Genomic DNA, 16,606 nt, shown 5'->3' with positions numbered 1-16,606 from the left:
CTAAAATATGCCAACCGTATCTTGATGCAAGAAGGCCAGCTAACTGTATTACTTTAATTAAAATAGAAATTACCTCTGTGAATGAGTTTTATTTAGTTAATTATTCTTTTGTCTGTAACTGTCAGTATAGCAAAAAACATGGAAAATTATTGTAAAACTTGTAATTGTAAAATGGACATTTATCATAACATCCAACACATTTAATTTTACACCTCATTACAACCTATCTAACATGTTTTTTACATACCAACTGTAGAATTCATTATGTTTGACAATACTAAAACTTCAGAATATATAAAACATTCCTCTCTTCAGTTTGCATCTACAGACTGTCAGAAGCAAGCAAAAGAATCAAACAATATCATAAACTTGCATGTGAATATATTAGTTATCTAAGTATGTGATTTATTTTTTTTAAGAAATGAAATCAAATGCTGGATATAGCATCACTTTTTTCTTTACAGCTCAAGTAGAATGTTAGAGGTCGAGGCCAGTAAACTAATGCACAACACAACCCTTACCAAAAAAAAAAAAAAAAAGGCAAACAAAGCCCCCCCAAAAACCTCTATCCTGGGTTAAAATGCCAAAATCAAGTTAGCTTTATCACAGAATAAACTGATTCCTTCAGAATTGTATATAAAAATATATGCAAGATTCTCCAATTGCTAATTTAGTCTCTATAATTTTGAAAGAATTACTTTGTACGAAAGGAGAAACATATAATTTTCCTATTGAAAACTGACTTAATTATGTTTGAATAACCATATCATGAGATTTTCAGTTATATATCTACATTATAGAAAATTTGAAAGAAAAAATTAATAACATAAACACAACACCCTCAATATAAACTATATTATTATCCATATTTTCTATTATTTTTAATTGGAGTTATTGAATATTAAATGTATGTTAATAAATTTTATAACATTTATATATAGAGAGAATAAAATATGACAAATTTAATGTATCTAGCATGGATCTTAAGAATATTTCAAGAACATGGGAAAGCATGGAGATACCTCAGTTCTATCCTAGAGACATTCATATTCTGAATATTGAGTTAATCATGCATTTTTAAAAGCTTTAGACATATGTTGTATATATTTCTCGAGTAGATTGTTTAACTTTACATGTATGGATTATATGTGTGAATTCTTCTGTGAATTAATTTTTTCTTATTGCATTCTTGGATATCACCCATGGTGGTTGTAGTCATTGTATATTCATTTTCACCTCTGTATTTTCTTCCTTTGTATGGATATTTCAGATTTCATTTATCTAGCTAATTTTCTAATGCACAGTTTCTTATATAGAAGAGGACACTCCAGTTTTATATTTTGTTTTACTTTCATTATTGAATCTTAGTATCAAAATTATGTTCTACGTTGATTATTTTAAGCCTTAGTTTCTTTTGGTATAACTATGATACATGATAATTTGTCAAACCATTCCTCAGTTGGTTTTACCTTTTTATTATTATAATAATACTGAGATAAGTATTTTTTAAAGATTTTATTTATTTATTTTTAGAGAGGGCAGGGGGAGAGAGAGAGAGAGAGAGAGAGAGAGAGAGAGAGAGAGAGAGAGACATTAATGTGCGGTTGCTGGGGGCCATGGCCTGCAACCCAGGCATGTACCCCGACTGGGAATTGAACCTGCAACACTTTGGTTCACAGCCCATGCTCAATCCACTGAGCTACGCCAACCAGAGCAGATAAGTATTTTTTCAATATACCATTTTATATATTTTCTTAGATGATCTCTTGGTATACATTTCCAGGAATAAACTTATTGGGCAAAGAACATCTACATTCCTCTTCATCATTGCAATCACAGCCTCTCAGTGTGTATTATTTATTATTTTTTAAGATTTTATTTACTTATTTTTAGAAAGAGGGGAAGGGAAAGAGAAAAAGAGGGAGAGAAACATCAAAGTGTGGTTGCCTCTCATGCACCTCCACTGGGGACCTGGTCTGCAAGCCAGGCATGTGCCCTCACTGGGAATTGAACAAATGACTTTTTGGTTCACAGGCTGGCACTCAATCCACTGAGCCACCCAGGCAGGATTTTTTTTTAAATAGCATTATATTATTTAAAAATAGTGGATATTAATTTGAAAATTAACATTTTGAGTATTTCTGACCAACTTTATATGCATAGATAACTTCCTTCTATAAAAAATAGAGATATACTACCTTTGTATTTTAGTACCTAATTCTTAAAAATGTAATGATATTTTTGCCCTGGCTGGTGTGGCTCAGTGGACTGAGTACCATCCTATGAATCAAATGGAAACTGGTTTGATTCCCAGTGAGGGAACATGCCTGGGTTACAGACCAGGTCCCCAGCGGAGGTGTGTAAGAGGCAACCACCCATGGATGTTTCTCTCCCTCTTTTTCTCTTCCCCTTTCCCACTTTCTAAAAGTAAGTAAATAAAAATCTTTTTAAGAAATGTAATGATATTTTGTTGTGTCATTAAAAAGTCTTTAAAACACTCTTTTCAATGGCAGCATCATGTTCCCTACTAGAGAGACAATATAATATAGTCAGCTACCTACCTATGGTTAGATATTTATATTGTTTCTGGGTTTTTATTTTTATTATAAGTACACTTACAATTAATTTCTTTAATCAAAAGTGGGATAACTCATTAAAGGATAGTATGACTTTTATGTCTTTTGTATATATCCGTGTCTTTACAATAGTTATAACAATTTATAATGCTATTATCAATGCATAAGAATGCTGGTTTTACCATATGCATTATTGCTAACATTTATTTTTGCTTTTATTTTTAATTAATACTTTAATTGGTAAACCTGGTATTTCATTGGTTTAATGCATATGTATATGTACCTGTGTGTATGTATATTTTTTATAAGGATGGTGACTATTTCTCTATTGTTTTTTAAATAATTTTTAAGTCATTCAATAGATGCTTTAAAGATTTTTTAGTGTGTTTGCATGTACTACACATAACTTAAAACTAAAAAGTACATTTCACAGACTCACAAAAAGACATCTTTCCAGTTTTAAGTAGCTAAAATCAAATGCATTTGCTCAAGTTTCAAATAAGGAAATGAGGGCACTTTTGCTGCTTTTTGTGGTGCTCATTTAGTGAAGAAATTGAGTTTTTCCACATTGATTTTCTTCCTTCATGTATATCAAAATGCAAGAAAGAGGTTGTCTTGTTTTGTTTTGTTTTATTTTATTTACCAGCAGGGTACTATCAGTTGTGACATATTTCTGGAGCTAATAGTAGTGGTGCAAGCTTCCTAATCACTGGATCCCGACTAGAAGAGTGTGTTTTTGAAGGTACCTTTGCCATTGGTAGCTTCCTGATGCCATGGCTTCTGATTTTGGCGGATGTTCCAGCTTTAAGCCAGGTTAGTTTGATGGCGGCTTGAGAAATGTTCTGAAGACCTATTCTCAAAACTGCTGATTCAGGCTTTTCAATAATTTTGCACATACCTTTTTGCATTTGACCCTTTCTGTTTAAAATACTTAGAATTCTTTCTGTTAATATAAATGTACCCTGACAGTAAATTACAGATGATTGAAGTTTATGCAACTCTGATTTTATGTTTTTTTTCCCAAATGTGTGCATATATGTATGCACATGTTTATGTATAATTGTGCATGATTATATTTTTATATAATATTCATCACTCCCCAAGTGGTAATTGGGACAGTTTAAAGCCTGGTTATATGCACATATAATACACACAAAAACACTTTTATTTGAGAATTTTGACACAGTATCCTCAATTATCCAGAGAATCTCTTGAACATGAGATTTGCTACCTACATTCCCAGCATTTAATATAAAAATATTAAAATAAATTCAAAATACTAAAATGCATATATTTTACAATAGTTGAGCTTCTTGGTTCTTGATGTGAAAGTATCTACACTATTAATTAATGCTTAAACTTTAAAATATAAAATATTTAGTGCTTTTACTTCCTAGTCCCTAGCAAGCACATGATAAGAACATAGAAAAGATGGCAGGACAGTGACTATAGAGAGAGAATTGATAGAAATAAAAAGCTATTGCTATGACAAAATGAAGACAAAATTGATGTTGTAAAAAGCAGTCATAACTTTAAAAGTTATAGTATTTGTGGACATTTAAAAACCAATAATAGTCTCCACATGGACACCATTTCTAAAAGGGCCATTCTACTATATGTGAGTGTAAAGACTCCAATGTAAAGTCCTTAATTTTTGTGCAAAATGTTAAATGTATGAAAGTCATTTATATAAAAAGTATTAGCTTATTTAAATAGATAACACTTAAATTATTCTAGCATATTTCAAGAATAAAAGAAAGATATACCTATTAAAAGTCTTTAGATAAAATTATTTAAAACATTAACTAGCAAAGCTCCATTTACCCAAACATTAAATAATAAAAAGAATATTACTCCCCAGTGATATTGGATAAAATGAAACATTACTCTATGTAAATTTCTGTCGGACTAAACAACCCACCCATTACTAGGAGAAGCATGTTGGTGCAGATAAGAGAAAATCTGATCAGTGATTTAATCTCATTAGAGCAAAAACATTCTTTAAGGAAAAATGGAAAGGGTCTTCCTAAAAATCTTTCCTAAAGTATGTTTCCTGAAGATCCACAAATTTAGTCATTCTACAACCCAATCAGCTTTCTCATTCATATTGTCACACACACACACACACACACACACACACACACACAAGCACTAAATAGTAATTTTGATAAAAGGGACTGCCATGTATTTGAAGGCATATTTCACCTGATGAAGTTTCATGTTATTACTGATGTTGATGCTGCTAATTAATACTAAAAACCCTATTCTGAAGCAGTAGCTGCTGGCAAAATGTTTGTTTTTGACAACATACTTTTGCATGACCTGCCATCACTTCCCAAGTTGAAGCCAGTCCTGCAGCGACAGGTCCGCGTTTTGTAACTGCTGCTGAGCAGACAGATGTGTGAACATCCCCCAGGCATTCCATATGGATCCACTTCACATGCATGGCTTCTGACTACAACAAATAAAAAACAGCAAGCTCAAAATCCTCCAAAGACAACATAATTATGTGCATCAGTATGTGGAATGTTCTTACACTACTGGAAGAAGAATCCTAGGGGGAGAAATCTAAGTACCAAACTATTTAGTGCCAGAATCAATTAGAAAGAGTTAAACCCCATAGAAGAGTGGTAGGAATTTGCAAAAATCCTCCTATGACTACATTTAAAAAGCAATTCTGAGAGATAATGTGCTTTTATATTAATTTAAAACATTTAAATGTAAGCAAAATAAAAGTAACATTCTTTCAGTGCATGCTTGTTATACTTTTTAAAAATATACATTTATTTCAAATATAAAAGTATTATAAAATAGCCCAGTTTAGGTAATTAAACAGAGAGAGGATTTCCTTATAATGATCCATTATATGGTTATCTAACCTAGACAAAATATAATTCAGTGATTACCTTTACTGGGAAATGGTAAGACATTTTTTTTTCAATTTTGGGTCCACTGCCATTTTGAGAACTATATTACATGGTAAATTTTGTGTGTGTGCCTGTACCTTTCAAAAGGATGAGGCTGAGTTGGCATGCAAGGTTGAGGAGTAGAAGGCCTTTTTCTGAGTGTAGAAGTTAAAGATGAAAAATGGCATATGGGGAGGATAAGAAACAGAATGATGAGTCAAAAAGAAAGGGTTGTAGTAGGAATAATTTCAGTAAGATTTTATGTCTCATTGTAATTATACTGATTTTTCAATTACCAATTACTTAAAATTGCAATAAATAACATGGCAATCTTCTTTTAATAATAATACTGCTGCACTTTTAAAAATCATGCCACATTCTTTTCTGTCTTCCTCATTCTCTAAATGAAAAGATTAGTGAAATGCAGCCCTGGCTGGCGTAGCTCAGTGGATTGAGCTCAGGCTGGGAATCACAGTGTCCCAGGTTCGATTCCCAGCCAGGGTACATGCCTGGGTTGCAGGCCATGACCCCCAGCAACCGCACATTGAAGTTTCTCTGTCTCTCTCTCTCTCTATCTCCCTCCCTTCCCTCTCTAAAAATAAATAAATAAAATCTTAAAAAAAATTAAATATTAAAAAAAAGAAAGAAAAGGTTAGTGAAATGCAATTTTGTTTCTTCCCACCAGGAGGGTTGCTTTTATTTTCCAATTTCATGCCATTTTTATCCTAGATCATGTCTTCTGTCACCTACTTTGCAATTCTCCACTTTCTCACCATCATTACTTTTGCTCTCTCCATTGGATCATGCCCATGAGCATACAAGTAAGCCATTATTTATGAATGTTGGGGGGGAGCTTTTTTTTAATCGTAATTCCAACAGCAATCTTTCAATTAGCTCCCCATTTCTCTGCTTCCTTGTACATCAACACTTCTCAAAATTATCCATACTCATTGTCTAAAATTCCTTTCTTTCCTATCTCTCATAAACCCATTCATATCAAATCATTCACTTTACCACAAAATTGTTCTTGTCAGATCCAAATGAGCTGAATTTATGCTGCTGAATCCAATGACCAATTGAATTTATCAAGCTTCTCTGTCTCCTCTTTGGTCTTTCCAATTCTCAATTGAAGTGTTCCAGTATCCATTATCTGAGCTTCTGTTTTGCTCTACCTTTAGTTACTTTCTTGGTGATCACATCTATTTCCATGGCTTTAAATGTCATCTATGAGCCAATGGCTCCCAAATTGGTATCTCTACCCTGGACTTCCCCTGAACCACAGACTCACCTCCTTGATATTTCTACTTGAATTTATAATAGCATAACATGAAAATTATACTTCTTTTCTTTGCCCTCAAATCTTTTTCATACTTGGTCAAATAATTTCATTATGCTAATTGCTTAGCCCAAAATATTATCATCAATCCTGACTCTTATTTATTTATTCATGTTTATTTATTTACCCTTACCTGAGGATATTTTTTCATTGCTTTTAGAGATAGAGAAACATGTACGTCAGAGAGAACATCAACTGGTTGCCTCTCACATGTCATGTCCAGACCCAAGATCCTATGTGCCCTGCTGGGGAATTGAATCTGCAATTTAGGTATGTGCCCTTACTGGAATTGAACCTATAGCCCTTCATTTACAGGATGATGCTCCAACCAATTGAGCTACACTGGCCAGGGTACCCTTGCTCTTTCTAAATCTATATCTCACATCCAATTCATAAGAAACTCCTGTTTGCTCTACTTTCAAATGTATCCTAAATTTAACTACTTCTCATCATTCATTGTTACCATCTTGGTCTAGTCTACCCTCTCTTCAACCCTTCACCTTTGCCCCTTCCCCCTGTCTGTTGTCAACACAGTAACCATATTGATTCTTCAAAAAGTTAATCAGATCATGAGAATCCTCTGCTTGATTCTTCCTAAGGTCTCCCCATCTCACTAAAAGTATAAGCAAAAGTTTTTTAAAATTGTCTACAGGGCCCTGCTTGTTATCTTTTCATGCTGCTCCATCATTTCTCCAATTTCATTTCCTACTTCTATTTCTTTTATTTACTCTGCTCCAGACACATGGGTCTCTTCCTAAGGTCTCTTTACTGCTCTTTGAACAACCTAAGTATGCTGTTCCTCATGGTCTTTGTGCTTGCTCATCACTTCCTGCCTCTCTCCTTCAATTATTTCAAGTCTTCATTCAATTTTATCTTTCCAATGGGACTTCCTCTGACCATTAAATATCAAATTATAAACTGCCCCCCACATCCTTCATACTCCTCATTCTCTTCATCTGTTTTATGTTTCTCAAATGTGAATGTTTAAATAATTCTAAATTAGCATTAATTTGAAACACAAAAAGATGATGGGAATTTTGGGTGGTGGTTTTAGCACTGTACATTATTCGGTATATGACTGAGCCTAAATTGTTTTTATTAAAGGGCATCATTAATCTACTATACAAAATAACTAGTTTGTGTTATTGAGAAATAATTAGAAACATTGCAGTCTTGTCATTAAAATTTATTTTTAATAAACATGTGTTAAAAGCAGGCTGTTAAGTCAAAAGACCCCAATGATTACAATAAAACTGAACTGATACTGCAAGAAAATCATGTGATTTAAAATTTACCTCAAAAATAATACCAAAAAATAATTCTTAGTATTTTAGCATCTGGATTTCCTGTCTAAACGCATGCCAATTGAAAGCTCCTTCCTAAATCTAAATCTAGCTCTCATTTCAATTCTATGGTGATAGAGACTATTTACAAGCAACTGAGCAATCTGTTATTTAGTCTTGTGAAGGGAGCTGTATTCCATTTTGTCAACCAGACATGTACCCTTTTGTTAATCAAAATAGAGAACTTATAATTTACCCACTTTAACATCATACAAAAGCACAAGGACCATATCTCCATTCTATTCATCATTATGAAGGCTATGAAGAAGTTTGGTCTCTTACCTGTTGGTTGAGTTCTTTTTTGATAGATTCGGATTCCTTGAGCACTTTTCATTTTAATTAATGAATGAATATCAGTGGCATTAAATCGATTTATCCTTATGATATTGAAGTTATCAGAAGTGGCTGCATATAAATAGTCCTCAAACACAGTTATACCATAAAGTTGTCTGACCTATAAAGAGGGATAAACATAACTATGATTTTTAATTATGCTGTTTTCTACTTGAAAGAAACACTGATTTCTATTTACTACTGTGGGCAATTCCCAGAGTAGGAAAGTCACAGGATATTATTGCTTATTTTCTCTCAACGAATTCAACATTTCACTAATTTAAAAATTTACTCTGAGAATAAAACATTATGAGTAGTGAATAAAGCAGTTATGAATGCATGGGAGAAAATTTTATTCATGTTTCATTAGAAAACATATTCAGTAGCTACTTTTCAAAAGCTAGCAAGAACAAAACTTTTAAGTGTACTCATTAATATGCTTATAGAACTGTTACATAAAATTTGGGATATTTTTATGGTCTTCTTGTTCATATAGTCATGGATATGTAGAATCTGCAAAAGCCTAGCTCTGCCTGGGAAAGAACTGATGCTCAAGTGCCTTTGAAAATTTGTTTCATAAGAAAAAATCCAATTTTAAAAAAATGTAAATTACATTTATATTAATACTTGCCCAGAGTGGAAAACACTACATAATGAAATCACATATTCAGAATAATTGTAAATAAAATGTCAGCATTTTACTCAGAAACTGCTTCTTTTTAAAGCCTATTTATAATGAAAATGGAAGTGTTTGCTTGAGAATAACAATGTTTATTGCTATCTCTAGCACTTTAATAGTAAAAATATCTTCCTTGGCAGAGGTCTTGGTAATTGTGGTGAAGAATAGACATCTTGAAGTCACGGAAAGCATCCAGTGGAGAAGAGAAAGAATGAGTACACTGATTTTCTCGCTAGAGGCACATGTTGGGCACATTGCCTTTGGGTAGTCCTTGTTTTGTACTTAATTTAAAATGGTTTTGGTCCAGGGTACAATAGAGCTGTCAATTGATTTGCTGTAGAAATTTTTATAAAAAAGCATTTGTCATTATATTTTGACATTATGTTGTACTTTCAGGGCACTGTTAGTGTAGATTTGTAGTTAAGAGAATTTGAGAATGTATGCATAGTTTGTTAAAGTTTTTATAGAACAAAACTAATTTTTTAATTTTAATCAAATAATCTTGTTAATTCTACAGCAAACCAAATGATTAAGCAAAATCATTTGATTTGCTATCTCTCAAGCATATATGATTCATCATTACCATTTCTGATTATCTCTAAAAGAAGACTAGTTTCACATGTTGTTTTTACATCATACCTCATTTCTTCATGTCTATGCTGAAAATGAAAGAGTGGAATTAATGAGGAGGATCATTTGACGTTAAAGCCTAAATTGTCTTTTTTATGTTAGTGTTATTCCCTGGTAATTTTATATTTGTGCGTGTGAGCACACATGTATTTACTAATATCATTTTCAACATAGCTGACATATTAACTAACTATACTTATGGCCCAATTTTCTTGGGAATTCTTTTTTTTTTTCTTAGAAAAATAACAAACAAGCTGAACCCTTCCATTACTATTAATATCATGGATGTTTTGCTCAAGGTTTGGTGTCATTCATCTAAAATTGTATGGCTCTGATAGACCCACATTACACTCTACATTACTGACAATCCACATCCCAGGAGAGAATGCAATGTTACAAAGGGGGGAATTGGTCAGGGTAGAAAACATGATCACACAGTAGAGATCAAATTTTACTCGCTGCCTCTCTGCTGCTTTCAGAAGGGTCTGTTCCCCATAAAGGAAGTATATTGCTGTCTGTTCTGTTAACTACCTACAACAGAAGGGGGAAGAGCTTGAAGTGGTGAGTAGACTGTTCTGCTCCAGCCCAAATACTTCAAAAAATTTATCTGTTGGATTAGTACTTAGTGCCTGACCAGCAAAACACAGGCAATGCAAAGAAAAAAATAAGTGAATAATTAAAATCTCAGACATTAAAAACTGTGTAGTCTTGGGGAAAATTGTTTGAATTCCTTATTCTTGCTTAGAATTTTAATTGCATATAGGTAAAAGAGAAGTTCTGTCATAATCACTTCAGAGATTAGGTCCTAGGGCCACCAAAGAAATCATGGATTTTAGGACAGTTGAAAGTTAGAAATATCTGGCCTCACTTCTAATACTGCATGTTTTATTTTTTTAACCACCCAGATTAGTGAATTTGTTTATTTCCCAAGGAAAATGAAAGAATTTCATTGTCAAAGTGGATTAGAAAGGAAAAGTAACTTTAAGGGATAATTGTAGAATATTCTTAGTTTGTATTGCAAAAGAAAGCAAAGACATTTACATATTTCATTTCCATAGAATAATAATCTCCTATGAAATTAGTGTAATCACTGAGGTAAAATTGAATTTAAAAAGATACATTAATGAATAAAGTCAATTTCCACTTAGAGGTTTATTTTGACATATTTACTGTTATTTCAAAAATAAACCTTATCATTCAGCAAGGGAAAAACTGTAGGGATAGGAAAATTTTTGAATTCTGTGAAATTTTTTTCACAGAAGTCTTATTTTAGGAATTACTTGAATGTATCAGAAGGCAAAATTTAATCCAACCTATTAAAATAACAAAGATGCTTTTGTAAACTGGAATTTGCTTTTGTTAGCAAAGTATTGCCAGTGCCACATGGGACAAACCATAGTTCAGTTCCTCTTATAAGTAAACCAGTTAAATTAGTTTTTAGTAAGCTGGCAGTAACATCTGTCTTATTCTGGTATTTTCCTTTCTTACTGATATAGCATTTTTGTTTTTGTTTGATGTTCTTGTTTTTTGTTGGTTTTTGTTTTGTGTGCTTTATTTTTAATGGAGGGAAGGAAAAAATGAGAAGCATCTCCAATACATAGAATGCATTGTAAAAAGAATATCTCATGTATCACAATTTTTATGATCCACTGCTGTTAACTTTACAAGAAATTCTCAACATTGAGATTTTGGGTCTTCCTTTTAGTGTAATACCATACATTTTATTATCTTACCCACATTTTCCTACAAAATGATACTTACTTGTCTGCCTTGAATAATAGTATGTCTGTTTTTTCCTTGATAGTCTGCAACTTCCACATACTCCAAGTAAAGATCTACCCAGTAAACCAATTTGTTGACTAGGTCCAGTGCCAGTGCAGCTGGCTGCTCTGTCTTTGAATCAATTATCCTTGTTCTGTTGATCCCATCCATGTCACATCGCTCCACTTTGGCTACATTCCCGTAGTCAGTAAAGAAAAGTTTTCTGTTGAAAGTATAATAAATGTTAAAGTCAAGAAGGGATAAAAGCATATTCAGTAGAACCATCTGTAAAAAGCAGAACTTTTTCTTCTAATTTATTTCAGTGGTTACATCTGTTAGCTTCCCATAACCATTTCCATGTAATATCACTCATAAACAGAGAAATCTGTTAATGGATATTGCAGGGCATCAGGGAGCAGGTTAACCAACAACTGTAAAATTTCCCCAAAATGAATGATTATGGTGGGTTTATTTTCACATTAGGGGAAATGTTTCAAGCTTCATAGAGCCCAAACACATAGCACAGTAAATGCATGCAGCTTATTCGGTGCAAGCTTCAGAAGAGAGCCAAGTCACCAGACCAGGGCATGTGAGCTATCAGGCTTTATCTTCACCCTGCTTTTCAAATGGCCTAGTGATGTCTGTTTCCTATAAAAGCTATAACACGGATCTCAATGATGCTATGGTTGGTAGTGAATCACAAACCTGCAATGGAAGTAAGCAAATGGAAAAACAAATGTGTTGTTTGTAGAGAGAGAAATAAAATATAGAGAACCCTCCCAAACCAATCCCAAATTCTTCCAAATATTCCCCAAACACCCTATTTCATGAAGGAATTGTGGGCCACTTCTCCTTGTTTTCTCCTTATATATCTAGAAGAAAAGACTGAAAACCATGTTGACCTCTGAGACAAAAATCCTTTCATGAAACACTAAGTGTCATCAGAGATTTAAATACCTCCAACACTTCAGTGTCTAATATTTGATTAGTATTCACTATGTTTAGTAAACAGAAATCAATTTCCATTAGCTTGACAGTATTTTAACATGATTACCTACTTGTGAAACAAAATTGCATTTGTAAATAGAGGACTATTTGCCTTGATTTAAATATAATCTCAAGAATAATCTGATTGACAGTGACTGAGCAACATTAAGATTACCTAGAGTATAGAAAACTTGATTTTATAAACTTGGTGAATTAGTTTCTGGTTACTTTTCTCAACATCCTTGCATTATCTAACAGTATGGAGTATCTTTCAAGCTAAAAAGTATTATTTAATTTTAATTTCGCTCTTTCTGCTGAGGGAGGCTTTGACTAACTTTTAAACATCAATGCCTAAACAGCAAGGCCAAATTTTATTATGAGTATATATTTCATCTAATGTCCTTGAAAGACTAATTTATTACAATGAGTTAAAAATTATTTTTCAAGTGACATTCTCTTCAGGTGAAGAACTTTTTATTTTAGTGAATAATAAGTAAAAGAACATCCAGTGTGTTGTTTTATTGTCATGCAGAATGCTCAAACCTCTGCTTTTGAGCTGGTCTCTCTGATGTCTTTCTCTCTCTTATCTGTCTCTGTCTCTGTCTCTGTCTCTGTCTCTCTCTATCTCTCCCCCTCTCTCTCTTGCCCTCACTCTTGCTCTCTCTTCTTGCTTCGATTTTGCATTTCCCTTCTCTTTGCTTGTGAATTAATTTGCTCATAGGTTTCTCAAGTCAAATTGCTGTAAAGGATACCAGTTCCTCACTCCCTTTCTGTAGCACACTGCCCACTATCCCTGTTATATGAAACTCTCTTTCTCACCCCTTACCAAAATGCCTCTCCTTTTATAGTTCCTCTTTTGATTGTCCATTCACAGAACTGAAAAACAGGTGGTGTGCTGGTAGTCTGGCTTGGGCATACAGAGTTGGAGGTTCTGGCTCACTATGTATAGACTATACATAGACAGTGATATGAAGTGGGTGATTGTAAATATCTGCATGGTATTGAAGAGAAAAAATGACTCAGGAGAGATAGAGATTTCCCTGAAGTCATCTTGAGATGACTTAATTATATGGAAAAAAGAGAAGAATGCCAAGACAAGAACCCTAGAAGCATGTTATTGGAGAAAAAAAGAGCAAAACAGTAAGATCAGAGGTTATGGTCAAAGAAATAATACAGAATCTCATAGAAGTTTAAGAGAGAAAAGTTTGAGGAGAAAGGATTGGGGTGGCTGGCTGGGTCAAACACTTCACAAAATAAATAGAGAAAGAAAGAATATTGATCAAGAAGATGACATTGAATTTGATATTTGTTGAAATTAAAAAAAAGTATTACTTATCTTTGAGAATTTTAATTGCAGAAGAAGAATGGACCAGTTGATGACGAGGGAAGTCAGGAAAATGTAAATTATTTTTCCAAGATTTTCAGAAATATTGACATAGTATTGCAGGAATGATGCAAACACTTCTTATACTTATCCAAGGTCATAATTAAACTGGTTGAGTAAGTTTCAACCAAAGTATGGGGAAAAAGTATAAATACACAATTAATTTAAGTGTTATTGCTTTAATGAAAGTATAAATTCAAAAGAACAGGAGAACTTTGGGTATGTGAAGTAGCACCAAACTTCAAGAAAAAATAATTACCTAGCAGACAGCAGATTAATGAGTGCCCAGTGGAAACATAAAAAAGTTTTACACTAAAATAGAACCTTTATACCAATTGAACCTTCCCAGAATTCAGAATACTGACTATAATGAGCTCTGTCCACTAATAAATAAAATGCAAGAAATGGAAGTGTTCTCTAAGAGAATAGCACTAAAACCACAACACTGAAAACAATAAGTACCCCTAGTCACATGATGATGTAGATGTTTTTTTCTGTTTGCTTATTTTAATATTGTTTAATTTTATTTTAAAATATTCTACTGTTACAGAGAAATTCTTTATTCCTGGGGCATTCTTTAATTGAGGTCTTATAATAAATAATTATGATAATTAATAAACAAAAGCTAAAGTTTTAAATTATCTAATCTCTATATTTTATTTGTAATGAAAATGTAGCTTGGCTAAAAATCACTTTTCTTTCATATAATTTTTTCAGATCTTAAAAATAGTAAATAGTGATCTGTGATCCCATTATCTCATTGACCCTTACAATTATCTGTGAGATAGAAGGGCCAGATTATTTTTATTTCACAGATGAGCAGTCTCAAAGTCCTTGTGGTAAGCCATTGCCAGACCCATAATGCAAATGTTGGTTTGTCACACCTTTTGCTTTTAACTCACTATTTTAAATCATTTCGAATTTACAAAAAAGTTGTAAGAATAGAATGTATGCCTATACCTTTCACCTAGATTCACCGTTGTTTAACTTTTGTCCCTCTGGCTGTTTCTAGTACTGTCTGAACCTCTTGACAGTAAATTATAGACATTACGGCCCGTTAAACCTAAATACTTCAGGCTGCATCTGTTAAGTACAAGGCCATTATCATGCATAACCACAGTACCTGTATCAAAATCAATACTTTTAACACTAATATGATATATGGTTGTTATTCATATTTTGCATGTGGACCCATAATGTTCTACACAGTAAAAATTCCTCCTTTTTCCTGATTCAAAATCCAATGCAGCATCATGTATTGCATTTAATTGTCTTCCCTCTCTATACTCCTTTAATGTTGAACAGTTCTTTAGCCTTCCTATTGTTCATAATGTTGCCATTTCTATAGGGTAAATATCAGTTGTTTTGAAGAATATTCTTACTTTGAGTTTTCTTGAATTTTCATAATTAGATTATGTTATTTTTTTAAAACCACAATGCAATAATTTTTATTTTATCACTGTTGCTCCTAGGTTTAGAAACCATGGGTAAGCCTATGCTCTGTCCCAGAAATTCCATAAAATTAAACAGATGGTAGCTTGGAATTGCATTTACTCTTATACAATTTTTTTCTGAACACTTTAACTCTCTTAACTTCAGGTTTCTCAGTCACCCTTTCAGCAACTCCTCTCTCCAGGAACAAGGATTTATGCTGCTTCTAGTGCAGCAGCGCCCCAAGTGCAGAACTCTGCCTATGGATGATGAAACCATTCCCACATCTGTCTTATGCCCCAGATTGCAATACTGACATATCTTCTCTCCCTGCTCATTCTTGTGGTATCAATTATCTTTATTCTCTAGTATCAGAGAGAAACTAAATTGGGATTGTTATTCTCTTGTTCTTTGCTTATTTTTTGTCATTCCAATCAATTCCAATTAACAAAAATAAATAAAATTATATTCTAAGTACTCTTTCTATTTCTAAGACATGTTTAACTATTAGTTCATAAAGAACAGACACCCTTTTGTAGGAGACCATTCTGCATGGTGTGAGCCCAGCTCCCATTCAGAGATGCACAGAACCCACGCCCATGGATAGATTCTCCCATGGGGAATCAGGCCTTCAATGTGCCTAGGCAGCTTTGAGTCTTGCTCTTGCTAAAGAACTCCCTCACCCTGCATTGAGGACACTTACTACAAAGTAACCTCCTAAAATCCATGCTAAACCTTCCAAGGATGAGTGTAACCGGTTCAACCACTTTTGCCTTTTTATTTGCAAATACCCCTCTTCTGTGATGTGATTATCGGCATTGGCTCCTTTCTTTTCTGTACAAGGTAACCACCTAAAGCAAACCTGTGCATAGTAAATGAGGACCATCATGTAATGGGCAGAGAAACCCAATAAAAGCCTGTCATGATGGAGGCTGCAGCCTTTGCTCCCCTTGAGAGAAAATGCATGCTGTCCCTTTTCCTCTACCGGACTCAGTAGTCCATGTGAATGTCTCATGTCATCCATAATGATGCAGACACTGCGGGCCGGCGTCTGCATCACATTTCTTTAAAATATGCAATTATGCATCCAGTTATTTTTTCTTATAATTTGACATCTATAGCAAATAAGAATTTATTATTTTGGCTTCCTAATTTTATTAGATATGGAAAACTGATTTTATATAGCCTTTCATTGTTCATATAATTAGCCCTGTTTTACTATAGATATATCAGACTTTAT

The 16,606-nt window shown here is 33.3% G+C and overlaps 1 protein-coding gene across 1 annotated transcript in view; it reads right to left on the bottom strand.

The window, feature by feature from the left end:
• LRP1B (LDL receptor related protein 1B) overlaps positions 1–16,606 on the bottom strand; it is a 1,811,620-nt gene that overhangs the window by 793,829 nt on the left and 1,001,185 nt on the right. Inside the window, exons 8-10 of the mRNA XM_045853515.1 lie at positions 11,565–11,787; positions 8,444–8,615; positions 4,888–5,031 (exon numbers count right to left, since the gene is read on the bottom strand). Coding sequence (XP_045709471.1) covers positions 4,888–5,031; positions 8,444–8,615; positions 11,565–11,787 — 539 coding nt within the window. The remainder of the gene's footprint in view (positions 1–4,887; positions 5,032–8,443; positions 8,616–11,564; positions 11,788–16,606) is intronic.

This window comes from Phyllostomus hastatus, unplaced genomic scaffold (assembly GCF_019186645.2).
Source record: "Phyllostomus hastatus isolate PE091 unplaced genomic scaffold, TTU_PhHast_1.1 phas_contig_1, whole genome shotgun sequence".
Taxonomy (NCBI): Eukaryota; Metazoa; Chordata; class Mammalia; order Chiroptera; family Phyllostomidae; genus Phyllostomus; species Phyllostomus hastatus.
The sequence above is the reverse complement of the archived record's forward strand: the minus strand, read 5'-3'. Positions and strand labels throughout refer to the sequence as shown.